This window comes from Rhinolophus sinicus, chromosome 14, assembly GCF_057876585.1.
Source record: "Rhinolophus sinicus isolate RSI-liver-muscle chromosome 14, RSI-T2T, whole genome shotgun sequence".
Lineage (NCBI taxonomy): Eukaryota > Metazoa > Chordata > Mammalia > Chiroptera > Rhinolophidae > Rhinolophus > Rhinolophus sinicus.
The window spans coordinates 99,453,585-99,475,045 of record NC_142514.1 but is presented as its reverse complement, the minus strand read 5'-3'; the positions used below and the strand labels follow the sequence as shown (position 1 = coordinate 99,475,045).

The following is a 21,461-nucleotide window of genomic DNA, read 5'->3' as shown; positions in this document are numbered from 1 at the left end:
ATATGGTTGTTTCCCTTTGATACCTAAGGGTCACTGGATAGGATATTGGGGATGGGGGCAGGGATTAATCTAATAGTGGGGGAGGGGAATGTTTTTACAGAGCAATCTTCATGATTGTTTTTTCATTTGAAAATAAATTGGAATATACAATCATTTGGAAAAGGCGACATCCATGGCATCAGACTCTCTTACCAATTTGAATTATTTTATCCTTTGTTCAGTTTTTGGTTATTTTTGCTGTTGACAGCTAAAATGCTGGTTATAAATATGAAGAAGCTGCTGGATTACTATGTGATGGCATTGGAATTGCATTCTGGTTTTTTTTTTCCATTCATATCTGTGAAACAGGAACAAAGGCATGAATGTGAAAAAGTCGATGTGGTGTAAAATGCTGTAGGATTTTTTTGTTATTTTCTAAGTTGATTTTCGTGGTGGAAGTTATTTTCTTGTGGACAGAAAGTGATAGTAAAAAGTGTGTGGTGCTATAGACTTCTCTGTTTCAAAAACGTAGACCAAAAATATTTTTAAGCATACTCAGAAGTTTTCAGTTAATGGTATTATCTCCATCTTAGTGGTATGAGTTATATAACCTTTGCAACATTTTGAAAGCTGGTTAATGAATGTTTGTTGAACATTTACATAGTGTTCAGACTTTACATATATACAAGGTTTATAGTCTAGTAGAGGATATAAAAAGTTCATGAATATGATATACCATTTTTGGTGCTAGGATACAAGTATTGGTTATATACTTATGTACTGACATGTAAAATACATAAACTACTGTATTTAACCTTCATAACAACCCAGTAACAAAATTAACATCATCCTTCTTTTATAGATGAGGAAATTTATATTTCGAGAGGTTAAATAATTTACTGTAAGTAACAATATCATAAGGTAATGAGGCCCAGGCCAAACTCCAAAATTCTTTCCGCTGTGCCCATATCAGCAGATTAAAACATTTTATCACAATTATTTGACATTACAAAGAGTGATACCAATAGAGTGAACAGGAGGTAGGGATCGTATCTCTGTCAAAAACTGAGTGATTTAACATCATTTGTAAAGTGTGAGGGTTGGACTAGGTCACTTAAAGTCATGATTCTGTTATGTGTAAGAGATTTTCATGTGTGACTTATGAAAACAAGTCTCATTACTTTGACATTTTTATTATAAATATGCTTGGTTTCCATACGTGATCCTTCATACCCTGCTTTATTGTCTCCCCACCCCTTGGTTGGGGGGATATACCTATAATGCATATGAGGATCACCTTTTAACATATTGTAGTGCACTTTTCTTTATTAAGATCATTATTTTTGTCTTCCTTTTCCCTTTCCCCCAGATGTATTGCAAGGACCTAGACTAGTGCCTGGCCACATAATATGTAGTTATAAATTTGTGAATAAATGAACGAATGAATAATAGACTTGTATAGTACATTGGTAAAATATATAAGTAACTTCATACTTTTTAATACCGTCAGGTTCTCTTGGGGCTAAAATTATTCACTGTACTGTTACAATAATCCTTTAAAGAGCATAGTGTGAGATTCTTGAAAACAAAACCTACACAATAATAAAGTTTAGGTAAGCAAACTTAAGTTTGCTGAAATTTCCCCATACAAAATTATTGATAGAATAAAACTTGGTAACCACGGGTTTACCCAATAGTCTATTTAAAACTAATTTACTAAAGATTATTATTAAATGCTTCTTCCCCATATACAAAGAAAATAATGGTAGCAAAATTCCTTTTTGGTTTATCTGTCAAATTATATATACTCTCAAATGCTAATTTACAATGGGTAGAAAATGCACAGGCCTTTACATCTTTTTTTATTTAACAGATATTTAATGAGGTATAACATATTGTTTACTAGGAGTTTTGGTTCATTAGACCATTTGGCTTTTTGAGATTTTTATCATCTTTACTGAGGTATATTTGGTATATAATAAACTGTGTATGTTGAAAGTATACAGTTTGATAGATCTTGATATATGTGTACAGGTTCAACACAATCAAGATAATAAATATATCCATCACGCCAAAACTTTCTTCTTGCCTTTTGTAATTCTACTCTCTCAACCTTACCCACATATCCCCAGGTACACACAATTAATTATTTTTGGTATTTATCCCTTTGCTTCATTGATATTGATACTGCACTCTTTTAGATCCTTATCATTTTAAAAAATCTGTGCTATTAAAATTTTCTAATTGGGTTTTCATCCCTCAGTTTTAACACCTTACCGGCCCATTTTTCCATGCTGTTTGCAAGGTGATAGTTCTAAAATACATATTGGTTCATATTACTGTCAGGCTTAAAAACTGTCAGTGTTCCTGTATTATCTCTAGCAGTGGTTCTTTGGAGGAGGAATGTTATGGACCTCTTTTTTTATTAAAATGTATTGGGGTGACAGTGGTCAAAAAAACTACATAGGTTTCAAGTGTACAGTTCTATAATACATTATCTGTATATCACATTATGTGTTCACCACCCAGAGTCAGTTCCTCTTCTATCACGATATATTTGATGTCTTTACCCTCTGCTAGTATCCCCACTCCTCCCTTACACTCTGGTAACCTCTAAACTGTATGTGTCTATGAGTTTTTATTTCTTTCTTTGTCTTGTTCCTTTGTTGCCTTCAGTTTTATGTTCCCCATATGAATGAAGTCATATGGTTCTCAACTTTGTCTGTCTGAATTATTTAAATTAGCATAATATTAAGATCCATCCATGTTGACGCAAATGGCAGTATTCCATCTTTTCTTGTGGCAGAGTAGTATTCCATTGTGTATGAGAGGTTGGACAATTAATTTCGCAAACTCATCCTAGAAAAAGTGCTACATACCTCATTGCTGAATATTACTACGGTCACCTTCGAACTACTCCCCTTGGGAAGCTATGCACCAACGCCAGCTCCTAGTCCACCCTTCAAAGCAATTTTGGAACTCTTTTTCTGGAATGGCCATCAGAGCTGTCATCGTATTGCCCTTGATGTCCCAAATGTCATCAAAATGTCTTCAGTATTTCCTTTATCTTCAGGTAAAGAAAAAAGTCATTGGGGGCCAGATCAGGTGAGTAGGGAGGGTGTTCAAATACAGTTGCTTGTTTACTGGCTAAAAACTCCCTCTTAGACAGTGCCGTGTGGACTGGTGCATTGTCATGATGCAAGAGGCATGAATTGTTGGCGAAAAGCTCAGGTTGTTTTCATCTAATGTTTTCATGCAGCCTTTTCAGCACTTCCAAATAGTAACTTTGTTCACTGTTTGTGCAGTTGGTGCAAATTCATAATGAATAATCCCTCTGATATCAAAGCAGGTTAGCAACACCCTTGCAACAAGTTCGCAAGCTTAATTGTCAGACCTCATATGTATGGGAAACCTCGAGCTCTTATCTACCCACTTTTGCTCTTCGAGGGACCTCTTTTGAACCCCTAAGATTCTATGTAGCACAGTTTAAAATCAGTGCTGTAGGGAAATATTTAATTGTATAAAATTATGTTGATATTTTATTAAGTTAAAAAATTACCAAATAATATGTCCAGTATGCTTTAATTTTGTAGGAAAATTTTTTATATATTTTTACTATATACAAATACAGAAATCTGTCTCTATCTTGAGGAAAGATGAGGGGGGGAATATTCATTAAAATGCTGGGTGTTGAGATTGTGGGAGCGTTTTGTGTTTTGTCTTTAATTTTTAAAATTTTGTACATGTGTTTCTTTGGGAATGAAGTGAAGACATTTCTTCGTATTAAAAAGTAGAGAACCACTGCTTTATAGGAAAATTTACATGTTGGGGAAGATGAAAATCTTATTTCTCAATCCATGAGAGGAGTGATCTTGAAAATGTTAGTGACATGTTTATTTTAGAATGGTTAGTAGTCTTATGTGTTAAGTATGTTAGGATAAGTCACATTTTTAGCATCTAAAGGAGAAAATAGAACTGAATGTGAGTGTATTTAAAATGAATTGAACTTTGTAGTGATTCCCAATTCCAGGATGATATAAGTGGAACGTCAAAATAATTAAAACCTCTTCCTTCCAACTTTCCAAACTTAGTGCTGTGGTTAGCCATTGTTCCTGATAAGAGTATACCCCAGCTCTAATTCCTTGCTTTTGGATCAAGAAAACTCTTGCAGAACAAAGTGCAAGGTAGCATGCATATAACTAATTTTATCACCTTTTCCCCATGAAATCAGAGATCTTTTCTCTTTGTGGTGGTTTGCAAGTTTGACGTATTCAAATTTGGCAGCAGAAAGCATAGTTTCCTGACAAACTAAATGGATAGCTAGGAAAAATTTTTAATACTTAGTGCCAGAACCAAACCATTTGTGAAGAGACATCTCTTTAGTTTAAAATTTAAAAATTCATTATTCATTATATATGCAGATAGTAAAAGTATTTCTAATGAAAAACAATTTCTTTTTCTTAAAATTTTTTAAAATTTATTTTTCAGACACAGTTGATATACAAGGTTCTATTAGTTTCAGGTATATTGTATAGTGATTAGATATTTATATACCTTACGAAGTGCTCACCCCAATAAGCCTAGTAACCATTTGCCACCATAGTTACAATATTATTGACTATATTCCCTGCATTTTCTATCCCTGTGACTATTTCTGTAGCCAGCAATTTGTACTTTTTAATCCTTTTCACTTTTTCACCTATCCTCCAACCCCCTCCCATCTGGTGATCATATGTTTGTTCCCTGCATCAGTTAATTGGTTTCTTTTGTTTGTTTATTTATTTTGTTCTTTAGATTCCACATGCAAGTGAAATCAAATGGCATTTCTCTTTCTCTGCCTGACTTATTTCACTTAGCATAATACTCTGTAGGTCCATCCGTGTTGTTGAAAATGGCAAAATTTCATTTTTTTTTTTTTAAATTGCTGAATAATATTCCATTGTCTATACATACCACGTCTCTATCCATTTGTATATCCATGGACACTTAGGTTGCTTCCATATCTTGGTTATTGTAAATAATGCTGCAGTAAACAAGGGGATGCATATATATATTTAAATTAGTGTTTTGGATTTCTTTTAATAAATACCCAGAAGTGGGATTGCTGGGTCATATTGTAGTTCTATTTTTAATTTTTGAGGAACCTTTGTGCTGTTTTCCATAGTGGCTGCACCAATTTCCAGTTCCACCAACAGTGCACGAGGGTTCCCTTTTCTCCCCTCCTAACACTTATTTTTTATTGATTTACTGATGATAGCCATTCTGACAGATGTGAGGTGATACTTCATTGTGGTTTTAATTTGCATATCCTTCATTATTAGTGATCTTTTCATGTGTCTGTTGGCCATCTGTATGTTCTCACTGGAGAAATATCTAGTAAGGTCTTCTGCCCATTTTTGAATCGGATCGTTTCCTTTTTATGGTATTAAGTTGTATGAATTCCTTCTATTTTGTATATTAACCCCCTTATCAGATACATCATTGACAAATATCAAATAAGAAAAATTAACATCATTAAAATGTTCATACTACCCAAAGCGATCTACATATTCAGTGCAATCCCTATCAAAATATCAGTGGCATTATTTACACAAAACTAGAACGTTTTGTCCATGAATTTCCTTTCATTTATTTATTCCTTCAATTTCTTTCTTTAATGTCTTTTAGTTTTCCAAGTAGAGGTCTTTGGCCTCCTTGACTAAATTTATTCCTAGGTATTTTATTCTTTTTGATACGATTATAAATGGGATTGTTTTCTTAAGTTCTCTAATAGTTCATTATTGGTATATAAAATTGCAACCGATTTCTGCAAATTAATTTTGTATCCTTCTACTTTATTATATTCATTTATTCCAATAGTTTTTTTTTTTTTTTTTTTGGTTTTTTCTTTTTTTTGGTGGCATCTGTAGGGTTCTGTCTATATAGCATTATTATTTTGTCATCTGCAAATAATGACAGATTTACTTCTTCCTAGTTTGTATGCCTTTAATTTATTTTTCTTACTTGATTGTGGCTAAAACTTCCAGTACAATTTTGAATAAAAGTGGTGAAAGTGAACATTCTTGTCTTGTTCCTGATCTTAAGGACAGTGCTGTTGGCTTTTCACCATTGAGTATGATGTTAGCTGTAGGTTTGTCATATATAGCCTTTATTATGTTGAAGTAAGTTCCCTGTAGCACACTTTGCTGAGAGTTTTCAATCATTAATGGATGTTGGATTTTGTCAAATGCTTTATCTGCATTTATCAATATGATCCTGTGGTTTTTATCCTTCATTTTTTTTAATGTAACCACTTTAATTGATTTGTGGATATTGAGCCAACCTTGCATCCCAGGAATAAATCCCACTTGATTGTGGTGTATTATCTTTTTGTACTGCTGAATTCGGTTTGGTAACATTTTGTTGAGGATTTTTGCATCTGTGTTCATCAGGGATATTGGCCTATAATTCTCTTTTTTGGTAGTGTCTCTGTCTCATCTTAATATCACAGTAATGCTAGCCTCATAAAATGAGTTTTGGGAGCCTTCCCTCCTCTTCAGTTTTTGAGAATACTTTGAGAAGGATAGGTATTAATTATTCTGTGAAAGTTAGTTGAAATCTGCCTGTGCAATTATCTGGATTTGGACTTTTGAGTGTTGAGAATTTTTTGATTACTGATGCGATTTCATTAATATTCATTGCTCTGTTCAGATTTTCTGTTTCTCTTGAGTCAGTCTTGAAAGATTGTGTATTCCTAAAAATTTATCCATTTCTTCCAGGGTGTCTAATTTGTTGGCATATAATTGTTCACAGTATTTTCTTATAATCCTTTGTATTTCTGTAGTGTCAGTTGTCACTACTTCTTAAGTTACGATTTTATTTTGGGGGGGCCCTCCATTTTTTTTCGTTATGAGTCTGACTAAAGGTTTGTCAGTTTCTTTAGGTTTTTAAGGAGTCAGATCTCAGTTCATTGATTCTTACCATTTTTTTTTTAAGACTATTTCACTTATTTTGCTGTGATCTTTATTATTTCCTTACTTCTACTTACTTTGGGCTTTGTTTGTTTTTCTTTTTCTAATTCCTATTCTTATAGTCTTTAGATTACTTATTTGAGATTTTTTTATTGTTTCTTGAACAAGAAACAAATATTACTATGAATTTCCCTTGTAGAACTGCTTTGGCTGTGTCCCATAGAGTTTGTGTTTTCATCATTTATCTCAAGGTATTTTTTGATTTCTTCCTTGATCTCATTTTTAACTCATTCTTTGTTTAGAAACATGTGCATCCATATGTTTGTGGGTTTTTCAGTTTTCCTTTTGTAATTGATTTCTAGTTTAATACCATGTGATCAAAGAAGATGATTGATGGGATTTTCCTCTTCTTAAATTTATTGGGACTTTATTGTGACCTAACATTTCTATCCTGGAAAATGTTCCATTTGCAATTGAAAAGAAAGTATATTCTGTGCTTTGGGTGTAAAGTCTGAAACCTGTCAATTAAGTCCATCATGCCTAATATGTTATTTAAAACCACAGTTTTCTTGTTGATTTTCTGTCTGGATGATGTCAATGGGGTGTTAAGGTTTTCTTACAAATGTCTTAATGCCAATCACTCCCTTTAGGTCCATTAATATTTATGTATTTTGTGGCTTCTTTGTCAGGTTCATAGATATTTACAAGAATTATATCCTTGCTGGATTGCTCCCTTTAATTATAAAATGTCCTTGTATCTTGTTACAGCTTTTGTTCTAAAACCTACTTTGTCTCATATAACAGACTTTTTTCAATGCCATTTGAATGAATTACTATTTTCCATGCTTTTCCCTTCATTTCTGTGTGCCTTTTGATCTGAAGTAGGTCTCTTGCAGGCAGCATTATGTATGGATATTCTTTTCTTATCCATTCAGCCATCCTAGGTCTTTTGATTGAAGCATTTAATCCATTTAAATTTAAGTTAGGTGAAATCAGGAACATGTTAGTCCAAGTTTATGGGAATAAGGTCATGAAGAAAATGGCAGCGTACAAATGGATTAAACGGTTTTCTGAGGGGCAAGAATGTGTCACTGATGAAGAGAGGTCAGGCCAGCCAGTAATGAGCAGAACAGACGAAAACATTGGAAATATTCATTGAATTGGGCATCAAAATTGTCAGCTGACTGTGAGGAGGATAGCAGACCAAGTAAACATTGATAGAGAATCAGTTAAGAAAATCTTAACTGAAAATCTTGACATGAGAAAGGTGTGTCCAAAAATGGTCCCGAATGAGCTCACTGATGAACAAAAGCAAAGGAGAGTCGAAGTTTGCCAAGACCTTTTGCAGAGGCAAGACCATATTTTCGGCTGTGTTATCACTGGTGATGAAACATGGGTATACCAATTTGACCCTGAAACAAAGTGTCAAAGTGCACAATGGAAGTCAGCCAATTCTCCAGGAAAAAGTAAGTTCCATCAGTCCAAATCAAGAGTGGAAACGATGTTGCTAACCTTTTTTGATATGAGAGGAATTACACCCTATGAATTTGTACCAACTGGACAGTTACCCAAGTTTACTATTTGGAAGTGCTGAAAAGGCTGCGTGAAAAAGTTAGATGAAAATGACCTCAACTTTTCACCAACAATTCATGGCTCTTGCATCAAGACAATGCAGTAGCTCATATGGCACTGTTTGTGAGGGAGGTTTTTCAGTTTTTTGTTTTTTTACTTTAATTAAAGTTTATTGGGGCAACAATTGTAAATAAAGTTACATAGATTTCAGCTGTCCAAGTCTGTAAGACATTATCTATATCTCACATTCACCACCCAGAGTCAGTTCTCTTTCCATCACTACATATTAGACCCTGTTTACATTCTTCTAGAGCCCCTCGCCCTCCTTTCCCTCTGGTAAACCTTAAACTATTGTCTATGAGTTTTTGTTCGTTCATATGTTTGTCTTGTTCCTTTGTTGTTTTCAGTTTTATATACCACATATCAGTGAAATCATATGGTTCTCTACTTTTTCTGTCTGACTTATTTCGCTTAGCATTATAATCTCAAGATCCCTCCATGTTGTCACAAATGGTACTATTTCATCTTTTCTTACCGCCGAATAGTATTCCATTGTATCTATATACCACAACTTCTTTATCCATTCATCTATCGAAGGACATTTTGGTTGTTTCCATGTATTGGCCACCGTAAACAAAGCTGCAATGAACATTGGAGCACACGTGTCTTTATCTCTAAATGTTTTCAGATTTTTTGGGTAGATACCCAGGAGAGGGATTGCTGGGTCATATGGTAATTCTATTCTTAATTTTTTGAGGAACCTCCACACTGCCTTCCATAATGGCTGCACCAATCTACATTCCCACCAACAGTGTATGAGGGTTCCTTTTTCTCCACAGCCCCTCCAACACTTGTTACTATTTGTCTTGTTAATGATAACCATTCTGACTGGGGTAAGGTGATATGTCATTGTGGTTTTGATTTGCATTTCTCTGATGATTAGTGATGTTGAGTATTTTTTCATGTCTATTTGCTCTCTTTGGAGAAATGTCTCTTCAGGTCCTCTGCCCATTTATCATTTGGATCGTTTGTTTTTTGTTGTTGAGTTGTATGCGTTCCTTGTGTATTTTGGATATTAGCCCCTTATCGGAGGTACTGTTTGCAAAAATCTTCTGCCATTCAATTGGTTGCCTCTTTATTTTGTCGATGGTTTCTTTGCTGTGCAGAAGCTTTTAAGTTTGATACAGTCCCAATCCTTTATTTTAGCTTTTACTTCCCTTGCCTTTGGAGTCAAATTCGAAAAATGCCCTTTGAACCTAAGGTCCCTAATTTTAGTACCTATGTTTTCTGCTATGCAGTTTACTGTTTCAGGTCTTATGCTTAGGTCTTTGATCCATTTTGAATTAATTTTGGTACATGGTGACAGATAGCAGTCCAGTTTCATTCGTTTGCAAGTGGCTTCCCAATTCTCCCAGCACCATTTATTGAAGAGGCTGTCTTTCCTCCATTGTATGTTTTTGGCTTCTTTGTCAAAAATTATCTGTCCATATTTATGTGGTTTTATTTCTGGGTTCTCAATTCTATTCCTTTGGATGTGTATCTGTTTTTCTGCCAATAATGTTTATCTGTTTTTCTGTTTTGATTATTGTTGTCCTGTAGTACAAGTTACGTCAGGGAGTGTGATACCTTCTGCATTCTTCTTTTTCCTTTGGATTGCTTTGACTATTTGGGGACTTTGGCGGTTCCATAAAAACTGATGATTTGTTGTTCTATTTCTTTAAAAAATGCCATTGGGATTTTGATGTGGATTGCATTAAATCTGTATATTGCTTTGGGTAATGGGGACATTTTAACTATGTTGATACTTCCAATCCATGAGCATGGAATGTCTTTCCATTTCTTTCTGTCTTTTTCAGTTTCTTTTAGAAATGTCTTATACTTTTCAGCTTATAGGTCTTTCACATCCTTTGTTAAGTTTATTGCTAGATATTTTATTTTTTGTTGTTGCAAATACAAAAGGAATTGTCTTTTTTTAAAATTTTTTTCTGAGATTTTATTTTTAGTATTTAGGAATGCAATGGGCTTTTGTATGGTGATTTTGTAACTGGCAACTTTACTGTATTTGTTTATTGTTTCTACTTGCTTTTTGGTGTAGTCTTTAGGGTTTTCTATATATAGCATCGTGTCATATACAAAGAGTGACAGTTTAACTTGTTCATTCCCAATTTGGAGGTCTCTTATTTCTTTCTCTTGCCTGATTGCTCTGGCAGGGACTTCCAACACTATGTTTAAAAGCAGAGGTGATAGGGGTCAGCCCTGTCGTGTTCCTGAATGAAGAGCCAAGGGCTTCAGTTTTTCATTGTGAATTACGATATTAGCTGAGGGGTTCTCATATTTGGGTATATTATGTTAAGGTATTTTCCTTCTATACCTGTTTTATTAAGTGTCTTAATTATAAATGGATGTTGGATCTTGTCAAATGCTTTTTCTGCATCAAATGATACAATCATACGATTTTTATCCTTTACGTATTTGATGTATCACACTGATGGATTTGCGTATGTTGAACCATCCTTGAGCCCCTGGGATGAACCCCACTTAGTTGTGATGAACAATCTTTTTAATGCATTGTTGCATTCGATTTGCTAGAGTTTTGTTTTGGATTTTTGCATCCGTATTCATCAGAGATATTGTTCTATAATTTTCTTCTTTTGTGTTTTCCTTACCAGGTTTTGGTTCAGGGTAATGTTAGCCTCATACAATGAGTTAGGAAGTATTGTCTCTTCTTCAGTTATTTGGAAGAGTTTGAGCAGGATTGGTGTTAGATCTCATTGAAGGTTTGGTAGAATTCACTAGTGAAGCCATCTGGTCCCGGACTTTTGCTTTTGGGAAGGTTTTGGATGACTGATTCAATTTCGTTACTGGTGATCAGTCTGTTGAGATTTTCCAGTTCTTCATGGTTCAGCCCAGGAAGGCTATATGTTTCTAAGAACTTGTCCATTTCTTCTAGGTTATTGAATTTGGTGGCATATAGTCCTTCATAGTATTCTTGGATGATCCTTTGTGTTTCTGTGGCATCCATAACTTCCCCTCTTTCGTTTCTGATTTTTTTTATTAGTGTCTTTTCTCTTTCTGATTTAGTGAGTCTCGCAATGGGTTTGTCAATTTCATTAATCTTCTCAAAGAACCAGCTCCTTGTCACCTTTGTTTTTTCTATTGTCTTTTTGTTCTCTATTTCATTTAATTCTGCTCTGATTTTTATTATTTCCTTTCCTCTGCTGACCTTGGGTTTCATTTATTCTACCTTTTCTAGTTCTTTAAGGTGTAACGTGAGGTTGTTTATTTGGGATTCTCCTTGTTTCTTGAATTAGGCCTGTATTGATATAAATTTCCCTCTTAAATCTGCTTTTGCTGCATCCCAAAAATTTTGGTAGGATGTATTTTCATTCTCATTTCTTTCTATGTGTCTTTTGATTACTCCTTTTATTTTTTCTTCGACCCGGTCATTCTTTAAATGTATGTTGTTTAATTTCCACATATTTGTTTTCCTGCTTTCTTTTTGCAGTTGATATCCAATTTCAAAGCCTTGTGATCAGAGAGTATGCTTGGTATGATTTCAGTCTTCTTATATTTGGTGAGGCTAGTTTTATGTCCCAATATATGGTCTATCCTTGAGAATGTTCCATGTACGCTAGACAAAAATGTATAGTTCTAGGATGAAGGGCTCTATAAATGTAAATTATGTCCATTTCATCTAATGTGTCATTTACGGCTGCTATTTATTTATTTTGTTTTTGAATGATCAATCCATAGCTGTCAATGATGCACTTAGGTCCCCTACTATAATTGTGTTTGATCAGTTTCTCCCTTTAGTTCTGTTAGTAGTTACTTGGTGTATTTCGGTGCTCCCTGATTGGGGGCATAATTATTGATGACTGTTATGTCTTCTTTTTGTATAATCCCCTTTACCATTATGAAATGTCCGTCTTTGTCTCTTGTTATCTTTTTTATCTTGAAGTCTGTTTCATCTGATATCAAGGGCTACATCTGATTTTCTCTAGATACCATTTGCTTGGAATGTCAATTTCCACCCTTTCCCTTTGTAGCTGAGATGTGTCTCTTGGAGGGAGTTCTGGTTGGGTTTCTTTTTTTGATCCAATTTGCTACTCTGTGCCTTTTTATTGGTGAATTCAGTTCATTTATATTTAGGGTGAATATTGACATGTGAGGATTTCCTTTCATTCTGTCTTTAGTTTTCTGGTAAGACTGTGTCTCCATTGTTTCTTTGCCTTTTTGTTCTTGTTTATTTCTGTGTGGCGGTATTCTATAATTTTTTCCTTGTTTCTTCTTTCATTACATTATATATTTCAGTTCTGGATTTTTTTTGAGTGGTTACCTTTAAGTTTATGTAAAAGAACGTTTGATATTTAGAGTATTCCATTTTCTTCAGCATGCCTACTTTCTGCATTCCCATATTCTGTTTCAGGCCTTTACTGTTCCCCCTTTTATGTTTTTGTTGTGACAGATTATCCCTATTTATGCTGGTTGAATAGCCTCCTTCGGTATTTCTTGTAGTGCAGGCTGTGTGTCACAAAAATCCCTCATCTTCAGTATGTCTGGAAAGGTCTTTATTCCTTCTTCAAATCTAAAGGATATCTTTGCTGGAAATATTATTCTTGGCTCATAATTTCTCTCTTTTAATAGTTTGAATATTTGATTCCATTCCCTCCTGGTTTGTAGAGTTTCTGATGAAAAATCTGATGATGATCTAATGGGTTTTCCTTTGTAGGTTTTCGTCTTCTATTTCCTGGCTGCCTTGAGGATTCTTTCTTTGTCGTTAATTTTTGACAGCTTCAGTACAATGTACCTTGGAGAAGGCCTGTTGGGGTTGAGGTAATTAGGTGTTCTATTTGCGTCTCGGATTTGAGAATCCAGTTCTTTCCACAAGTTTGGGAAGTTCTCATCGACAATTTGTTTGAATATACTCTCTGTTCCCTTCTCTCTTTCTTCTCCTGCTGGTATGTCCATTATTCTTATATTGTTCTTTCTGGTGGAGTCAGAAAGTTTTTGTAGAGTTCTTTCATTTCCTTTAAGTATCAAGTCTCTTTCTTCTTCCATCTGTGTCATTTCTAGATTTCTATCTTCGATGTCACTGATTCTTTCCTCTATCTGGTCAACTCTAGTACCTAAGCTGGCTATTTCATTCTTCATTTCTTTTGTTGAGTTCTTACTTTCCAAAATTCTATTTGGTTATTTTTTAAAATTTCAGTCTCTTTGGTAAAATGTTCATTTTGTTCTTTGATTGTGTTTCTGAGTTCATTAAACTGCCTGTCTGTGTAGTCTTGCGTCTCATTGAGATTTTTAAGAACTGCAATCTTGAGTTCTGTCATATTTCCATGTCTTTAAGTTCATTCTCTGGAGACTTTTTGTTTTCTTTCTGAGCTGTCTTCTTACGTTGGTTATTCATGGCAATTTATGATTTGTTATTTCTCTTCCTAGACATCTACAGTAGTGGGTTCTGCAACAGGTTGATTGAAAGAGGTCTTTCTTTTGTTTTCCAGTAAGTGTTGGTAGAATGTTTTATTTTTTTCTCCAACTGTAGTCTTTTATTCTCTCTGACACTGTGGTGTTATATTTTCTCTGTGGTGTTGTATTTTCTCACAACAAGGGGAGATTCCCTGGAAAGTGGACTTCTCCTCTGTGAACAGTTCGCCTGTGTCATAGCACGCCTCTTCCGTGGGGAAATGTGGAAAGCTTCTGAAGTTCCAAAGCTTCCTGCATCAATTTCAGAGCCCGTGTGTTTCAGCAGCTGTGTTTACTCCAGTACGGATCCACCTAGATAGGTGGGGATATGGGTGAGGTGGGTTGTGAGAGGTGGCCAGAGTAGTGGTGGCGACCACCACCACAGCCGGTCCTGCTTCCATAGGTCCATCCCATTTGCCGGAACTAGTTGGGCTGGGAGTCTGTGTCTGCGGACCACAGATCTCATAACTGCAAATATTCTGTTCTTTTACCTGACTGCTACTGTTCCGCTTGTAGCACTGGGATGGTAGGGATGGGGCTCGCCCTGGGAGGGTAAGGAGGGGGTAGCTAGGCTCAGTGCCAAAAGCTTCCATTCTCTGCTCAGCAGTGAGGGCTTAAACCTTCGTCTTCAGCCTTCTTCCCTCAGTCTTTGCTCCGAGGTCCCCTCTGTGAGCGTTGGGTTCAGCCGTGTTATATGCTGCCCCCTCAGCCCTGTGGGCCGTAAGCAGAGCCCTGGCAGTCCCAGTTCTTCCCTCTCCCTCAGCTGTGGTAGTTCTGGAATGCAGCACACTAAGAGCTCCAAGCTACGTCTGTGTCCTGAGCCAGTGTGTCCCCGTCTCCTCACTTCTCCCTTGTCTCCTCCCCTGCTTGTACAATTTTCCCACCTTTAGATGATTTCAGTAGTGTGCCTCTTAGTCTTTACTGTTTCCTGCACAGGGTTCCTTTGTGGAGTTATAGTTGTTCAATGTGTTGTAAATTCCAGGTAATGATTTTAATAGGTTCACCTAATGCTGCCATTTTTATGACGTCATTCCAGCTGCATTCTGGGCCCGATTCTTCTCCATACTGGCTTTTTCATGGTATTAAAATGGCTCCAGCAATTCCACGACTCAGGTACACATAAGATGTTCAACTCACCAGCGCATACCAGAGTGACAGTCTCCTTCTTCACTCCCCCACATACCTTCTTTGCAAACCTTACAGGTAGCGATATGATGATTATGCAGGCTGAGAAGTCTCACAATCTGCAGTCGGCATACAGGAGAACCAGGAAAGCCAGTGGGGTAATTCATTTTGAGTTTGAAGGGGTGAGACTGGGGGTGCCAGTGGTGTAAATCTCAGTCCGAAGGTCAGAACCAGGAGTAACTGTATTGGAGAGCAGGAGAAGATGGATATCACAGCTCGGGAACACAGGGTTGTGATGGAGTTTTTAGCCAGTAAACAAATAACTGTATTTGTTATTCACCCTCCCTGCTCACCTGATCTGGCCCCCAATGACTTTTTTCTTTTCCCGAAGATAAGGGAAATATTGAAAGGAAGATATTTTGATGACATTCAGTACATCAAGGGTAATATGATGGCAGCTCTGATACCTATTCCAAATAGAGTTCCAAAAGTGCTTTGAAGGGTGGACTGGGCATTGGTGTCAGTGCATAGCTTCCCAGCAGGAGTACTTCGAAGGTGACCGTAGTGATATTCAGCAGTTCGGTATGTAGAACTTTTTCTAGAATGAATTCATGAATGTAATTGTCAGACCTCATATGACCAATTTTGAGCCTTTAGACCTGCCTTTTGTAGCATTTGATAGTATTGAGTTTCTCTTCTTCCTTAGTCCCTAGGACAGCCCTTTCTCTTTTGTGATTTATCTTCTTAATCTCTTTCATTGGCTCTCACATCTATTTTCAATGGTTCAGAAGCTAGATCCCCTCTCCCCTGCCTTCCCCCAGAATTTAGTCCTTGATCTTTACATGCTTTTTTGAATTTTAGTGACCATTCATGGGTTGATGACTCAAATCTACAAACTCTAGTGCCTCACTTTCTTTGAGGTTGTAGCTTCCTATTTCCAGCTACCTGATTACATCTCTATCTCAGTATCAACCAGCTGGTAGGGATTTTACAAAACTGGGATTCTCTTGGTGATTTTCTTAGCTAGTGCTGAGGAAACAAGTGAAATAGCCAGGAAGGCCCTAGACATTGTTAGTTATGTATGAACATACATAATTTTTTGTTTTACTACATACTTCAAAGTGAAATTTAGTGATTAAAAAAGAAGTTCTGTGACTTAAAGTTTTTATTAGGGAAAAGTTGTTTATGTGTACTTTATGAATGTAGTAAGTAGACTATGATAAGGAAGTTATGCTCTCGGGTAGTTCTTGTTCTTCATCTTTACATTCCATTTTGTCTTTTTCTCCCCTTCTTTTCATTGCTTTGTAAGAGAAAATAGCTCAGAAAGTGTCTTACAATCAGTAGTCTGGGAACTTTGGGGCTTCTTTACCAGAATTTTCCTGGATGTTTTAGTCCCTGAGGTAAGCCTCAGTGTTTGGGGTAGGAATTTTCATAATGGCTATCAGGAGAGTGGCCAACGTGGGTAACTGCAAATATTACCCTTTGCAGAAACTCAGTTGGAAATTCTCTTCTGCTAACTCTTACTGTGTTTCCCCGAAAATAAGACCTAGCTGGACCATCAACTCTAATGCGTCTTTTTTAGTATATGTGCTGCCGAAGCGAGCACACTAATGCGTCTTTTGAAGCAAAAATTAATATAAGACCCGGTCTTATTTTAGTATAGTATAAGACCAGGTATAATATAACATAATGTAATATAATACCGAGTGTTACATAATAGAAGACCAGGTCTTATATAATATAATTTAACACAAAATCGGGTCTTATATTAATTTTTGCTACAACGGACGCATTAGAGCTCATGGTCCGGCTAGGTCTTCTTTTAGGGGAAACACAGTATATTCACCTATAAATTAAAAAAGAAAAACATATTCTCACAAGTAAGTTCGGGAACTCATCCAAGAAAAACTGCTATATATCTCACTGCTAAATATCACTACGGTCACCTTCGAGGTATTCCCCTTGGGAGGCTATGCACCAACACCAGCACCTAGTCCATCCTTCAAAGCAATTTTGGAACTCTTTTTCTGCAATGGCCATCAGAGCTGTCGTTGTATTTCCCGTGATGTCCTGAATGTCGTCAAAATGTGTTCCTTTCAGTATTTGCTTTATCTTCAGGCAAAGAAAGAAGTCATTGGGGACCAGGTCAGGTAACTAGGGAGGGTGTTCCAATACAGTTATTTGTTTACTGGCTAAAAACTCCCTCACAGACAGTGCCATATGAACTACTGCATTGTCATGATGCAAGAGCCATGAATTGTTGGCAAAAAGTTGAGGTCGTTTTCATCTAACTTTTTCACGCAACCTTTTCAGCATTTCCAAATAGTGAACTTGGTTAACTGTTTGTCCAGTTGGTATAAATTCATAGTGAATAATTCCTCTGATGTCAAAAAAAGTTAGTGACATCGTTTTGACTCTTGATTTGGATTGATGAAACTTTCTTGGTTGTGGAGAATTGACTGACTTCCATTGTGCACTTTGACACTTTGTTTCAGGGTCAAATTGGTACACCCATGTTTCATCACCAGTGATAACGTGGCCCAAAACATCATCTTGCCTCTCCGAAAGGTCTTGGCAAACTTCGACTCTCCTTTGCTTTTGTTCATCAGTGAGGTCCTTTGGGATCATTCTTGGACACACTTTTCTCATGCCAAGATTTTCAGTTAAGATTTTCCTAACTAAACGTTTCTCTATCGATGTTTACTTGGTCTGCTATGCTTCTCACAGACAGCTGACGATTTTGATGCCCAATTCAACGAATATTATTTGCAACGTTTTTGTCAGTTCTGCTTGTTACTGGTTGCCCTGACCTCTCTTCATCAGTGACACGTTCTCACCCCTTCAGAAAACCGTTTAATCCGTTTGTACACTGCCTTTTCTCCATGGCATTATCCCCGTAAACTTGGACTAACATGTCCCTGATTTCACTTCCACTCTTGCCAAGTTTAACAAGAAATTTAATGTTTGTTCGTTGCTCTTATTCAAGCTCAGACATTCTCGTGTTGGCACATGAAAACATGCAACAACAATAATGCACACCACTTAGGTAGACACTCTCCCCATGTCGACATGCACACAGCTGTGAGACTCTGATATACCAAGGTTATGAAATCTTACCGAGCTGTTTGTACAGTGCTGCCAGTGTAAGTGCACATAGTGGCAAGTTCGCAAACTTAAGGAGGTCATCAGTCCTCGTACTTATGAATTTTATTTTGGAAGATTTGGTAATCTTGTAATCCTTATATTCTCTAGAGCTGTGTTCTCTTATCCCAGAACCCGCTTTCCTGTTATTCCGAACTTTGTTGTGAGTTAAAATGCTATCAATTATTAGGGAAGTTCTTTGTTTCTTAGGCTCTTTTTGGATCAATTTTGATTTACATGGGAGTTAAAGGGAATTGTACTTAAACTTGTACTTTGGAGTGTTTTTTTTTAACGTAACTACACCCATGCCAAATAATCATTCAAGTATCTTTTTTTAAATGTGTATTTATTACTGTTTTTACTAACAGTCTTTTTTAAAAAACCCAGTTTTACTTATATTTGTGATAAACTTTGTACTTGTTGCTTAGACTAAATAACGGAACATAAAATACCACAGGTTAAGATAATTTCCAAAAAGGACAGAAATGAAAAGAGAAATGGGAGGAAATGTGAGAACATATTTTAGACTTGGATTAGCATTTTTGTATAACCTCAAATTGTTATTAAGCCTCCAGTAATATTGTTTTTAATAAAAGATAACCAGGAGTAAGTGCTGTAGTTCTTTTCACTTACAGAACCAAAACAAAACAAAAAAAAGACAAGAAAGTACCCTTTGCTTTCACTTTTGGAACATATTTTTAATAACTGATTAACTGATAGTACTCCAAGGTAACTTTTTCTAGGATCTGTTATTAAAGCTAAACAGAAAAACAGAAATAATTGAGGATCATGAGTTGATCATGATCAAAAGATAGACAGATCAATAGAGTAGTAATCAACGCCAGATATTTTCGGAGGTGAGGAGAGGTGATGGGAAAGAAGGAACTTTTTTTTGTTAGGGAAACTAAGTATAATATTTGAATGGTGAACTATTTCTCTTTGCCTTGTTACAGCACTAACCCGCCGCCTCCCCTCCCAGACCCCGAATCTGTAAAATAGAAATGATGTCTTCATGGTTGTTGTTTTTTTAGGATTAAATGAGATTATATGTGCAAACAGTTTCGAGTAGTGCTTAGCATCTAGTAAGCCCTCAATAAATTTAGCTGTTGCTATTATTATTTGGATTTTTAAAAAGAGAACCCATACTCAGGGACAGCTGATGATAAATGCACCTGCAATTTAAGATTTAAAAAAGTAATTAAGATATTAAAAATATTACCCAGCTTCTTACTCCACCTGTTTGTTGAATTGCTTTGGGAAAATTAGCATAAAATTTAAATCCCTGATTCTAGTTCAGTAGAATGAATGAATTTAATGACAGTCTTATAAGTGAAATAACTACATTTATCTGTTTTTCTTTGTTTTAGGTTTCCCCTCAAAAAACCTATAAGGTAAGTTGTTTAGTTGCACTTCACACATTTAGGTTAAATTTTAATTGGAAGCATTCCTTTGAAATTCTTGTGGATTTGATAGTTTTTGAAAACATTTATTTCAGTTTAATATTTCAAAATGTTTTACACATTTAAAATATAACAGGTGTTGCTTATTTTTTCTGGAAGATGGCATAGTTTTGATAATGTTTTTAATCTTGGCATTTGAAAAGTTTGTTCAAATTTATGCTTAAGGTCACTCCCTATGAAAATATTTAATTTTAAAATCTACTGTGACTGTTTTCTGTTTTGAATAGCTTGGGGAGTGTAAATGGATTGCCAGTTTTTTATGTGTTTTATCATCTGGAGTACTGTAATTGCCTTTAGTTAATGAATTTTGTCAAACTGGATTAGTCTTTTTTACTTGAAGACAGTAAAGGAAAAAAATCCATAGTGTTCAAATACGTGCCCATATCCATATCTCCATATTTATTAATTCCCCAGAATTAAATGCCTCTTCCTCAATACTTGTTATTCAACATCTCTTTTTTCTCTCATCTTAATTGTCATAAGTATTATTTAAAATGCTGGTAATATATCATTCTTAATTATTGTACATTAATCATTTTTAGTGACATAGTGCAGGATACCAATTTTAATCTTGGCAATTCAATTACTTAGTAATGTATGTATTATAGTTATGGTCTTATTTATTGCCCAGCCATTAGGCCATAGGAAAAATAATAATTCTAGTGTCGTTAGGGTCTGGCTAAGACTGCTGTGGCTAGAACTACAGGCATGCTTTAAGTGAGGCTTCCCTGAGATTTTCTTTTTTTAACTGCTGTCATCAGTGCTGTATTTACACAGAGATTTCGAATATGACCAAGGTAATGTAGGGTTGGGAAATGTATTTAATTACTTTTGACACTGTTTTCTTCTCTGTTAAATGGAAATAATAATGATTAACCTTTGAAAACCACTAAAAGGATTTAAGCAGTTATTTCTAAGAAAATAGACTTTAATACTAAATACTACTGTTATAATTTTTAAGCACTTTTTATAACCAAGTAAATAGACTCTATTACACATAGCATAGTCTGTTTTAAAACTTCTTGAAAAATATGAATTAGAGAAGTTTATGAGACTGCGTAAGATAAACTGATTTCTTGGTTTCTCTTTATAAGACACACTTGGGAGTTTTAAATTAAGTTTTTATTTTAATGAGTCTCGTAGTAAATATTTGATTGCTTTGATATAATTTAGGCATGGAAGTATTTTGAATCGAGAGTCACCAACAGATAAGAAGCAGAAAGTTGAACGCAGTGCGTCACATGATTTTGATCCCGCAGGTAAAACACTGTTTTTCTAAAGAATACTGACAGTAGTGAACTTCAGACTACTGTAACTTAAGCTACATAACTTCCCAAAACATCTGTTTTAGAAGTAGCTGTTCAATCTGTTTAGGACTCTCTTTCCTCTTCAGTTATATAATATAAAACTTTTGCCTTCAGGAGGAATGGAAACATTTTTAATTTTCAATACTATGAATGCATCATTGTAGAATGTATTATATTTAAAGATAGTGATGGTAATAGAAATATTCATTATATCATAATTGGATATTTTGGTAACACCAAGGACTTAGTATTAAGGCAAATCATAGGTATCAATGACATAGGTAGTATGTCATAAAATCAAGTCTATAACAACTACCAATTTCTGTAGCCATTTGAAAGTTCAGGTATGATCATGGTAAATTGAGTATTAAAATACACCTTCAAAAATTAATTATCTCATTTTAGAGTAAGCAAATGAAGAGATCCCTTTTTTCTTCAGTCAAAAACCATTCTAAATTCAGAGC

At 35.4% G+C, this 21,461-nt stretch overlaps 1 protein-coding gene across 8 annotated transcripts in view; it reads left to right on the top strand.

Moving 5' to 3' along the window:
- The window catches only part of ARHGEF12 (Rho guanine nucleotide exchange factor 12), a 166,400-nt gene that overhangs the window by 31,427 nt on the left and 113,512 nt on the right, over positions 1 to 21,461 (top strand). For 7 of the 8 annotated variants that reach the window (XM_074335326.1, XM_019718206.3, XM_019718207.3 and 4 more), the window contains exons 2-3: positions 19,598 to 19,621; positions 20,864 to 20,949. The exons of the other annotated variant lie outside the window; for it this stretch is intronic. In XM_074335326.1, coding sequence (XP_074191427.1) covers positions 19,598 to 19,621; positions 20,864 to 20,949 — 110 coding nt within the window. The remainder of the gene's footprint in view (positions 1 to 19,597; positions 19,622 to 20,863; positions 20,950 to 21,461) is intronic. 8 annotated transcript variants of the gene reach the window in all.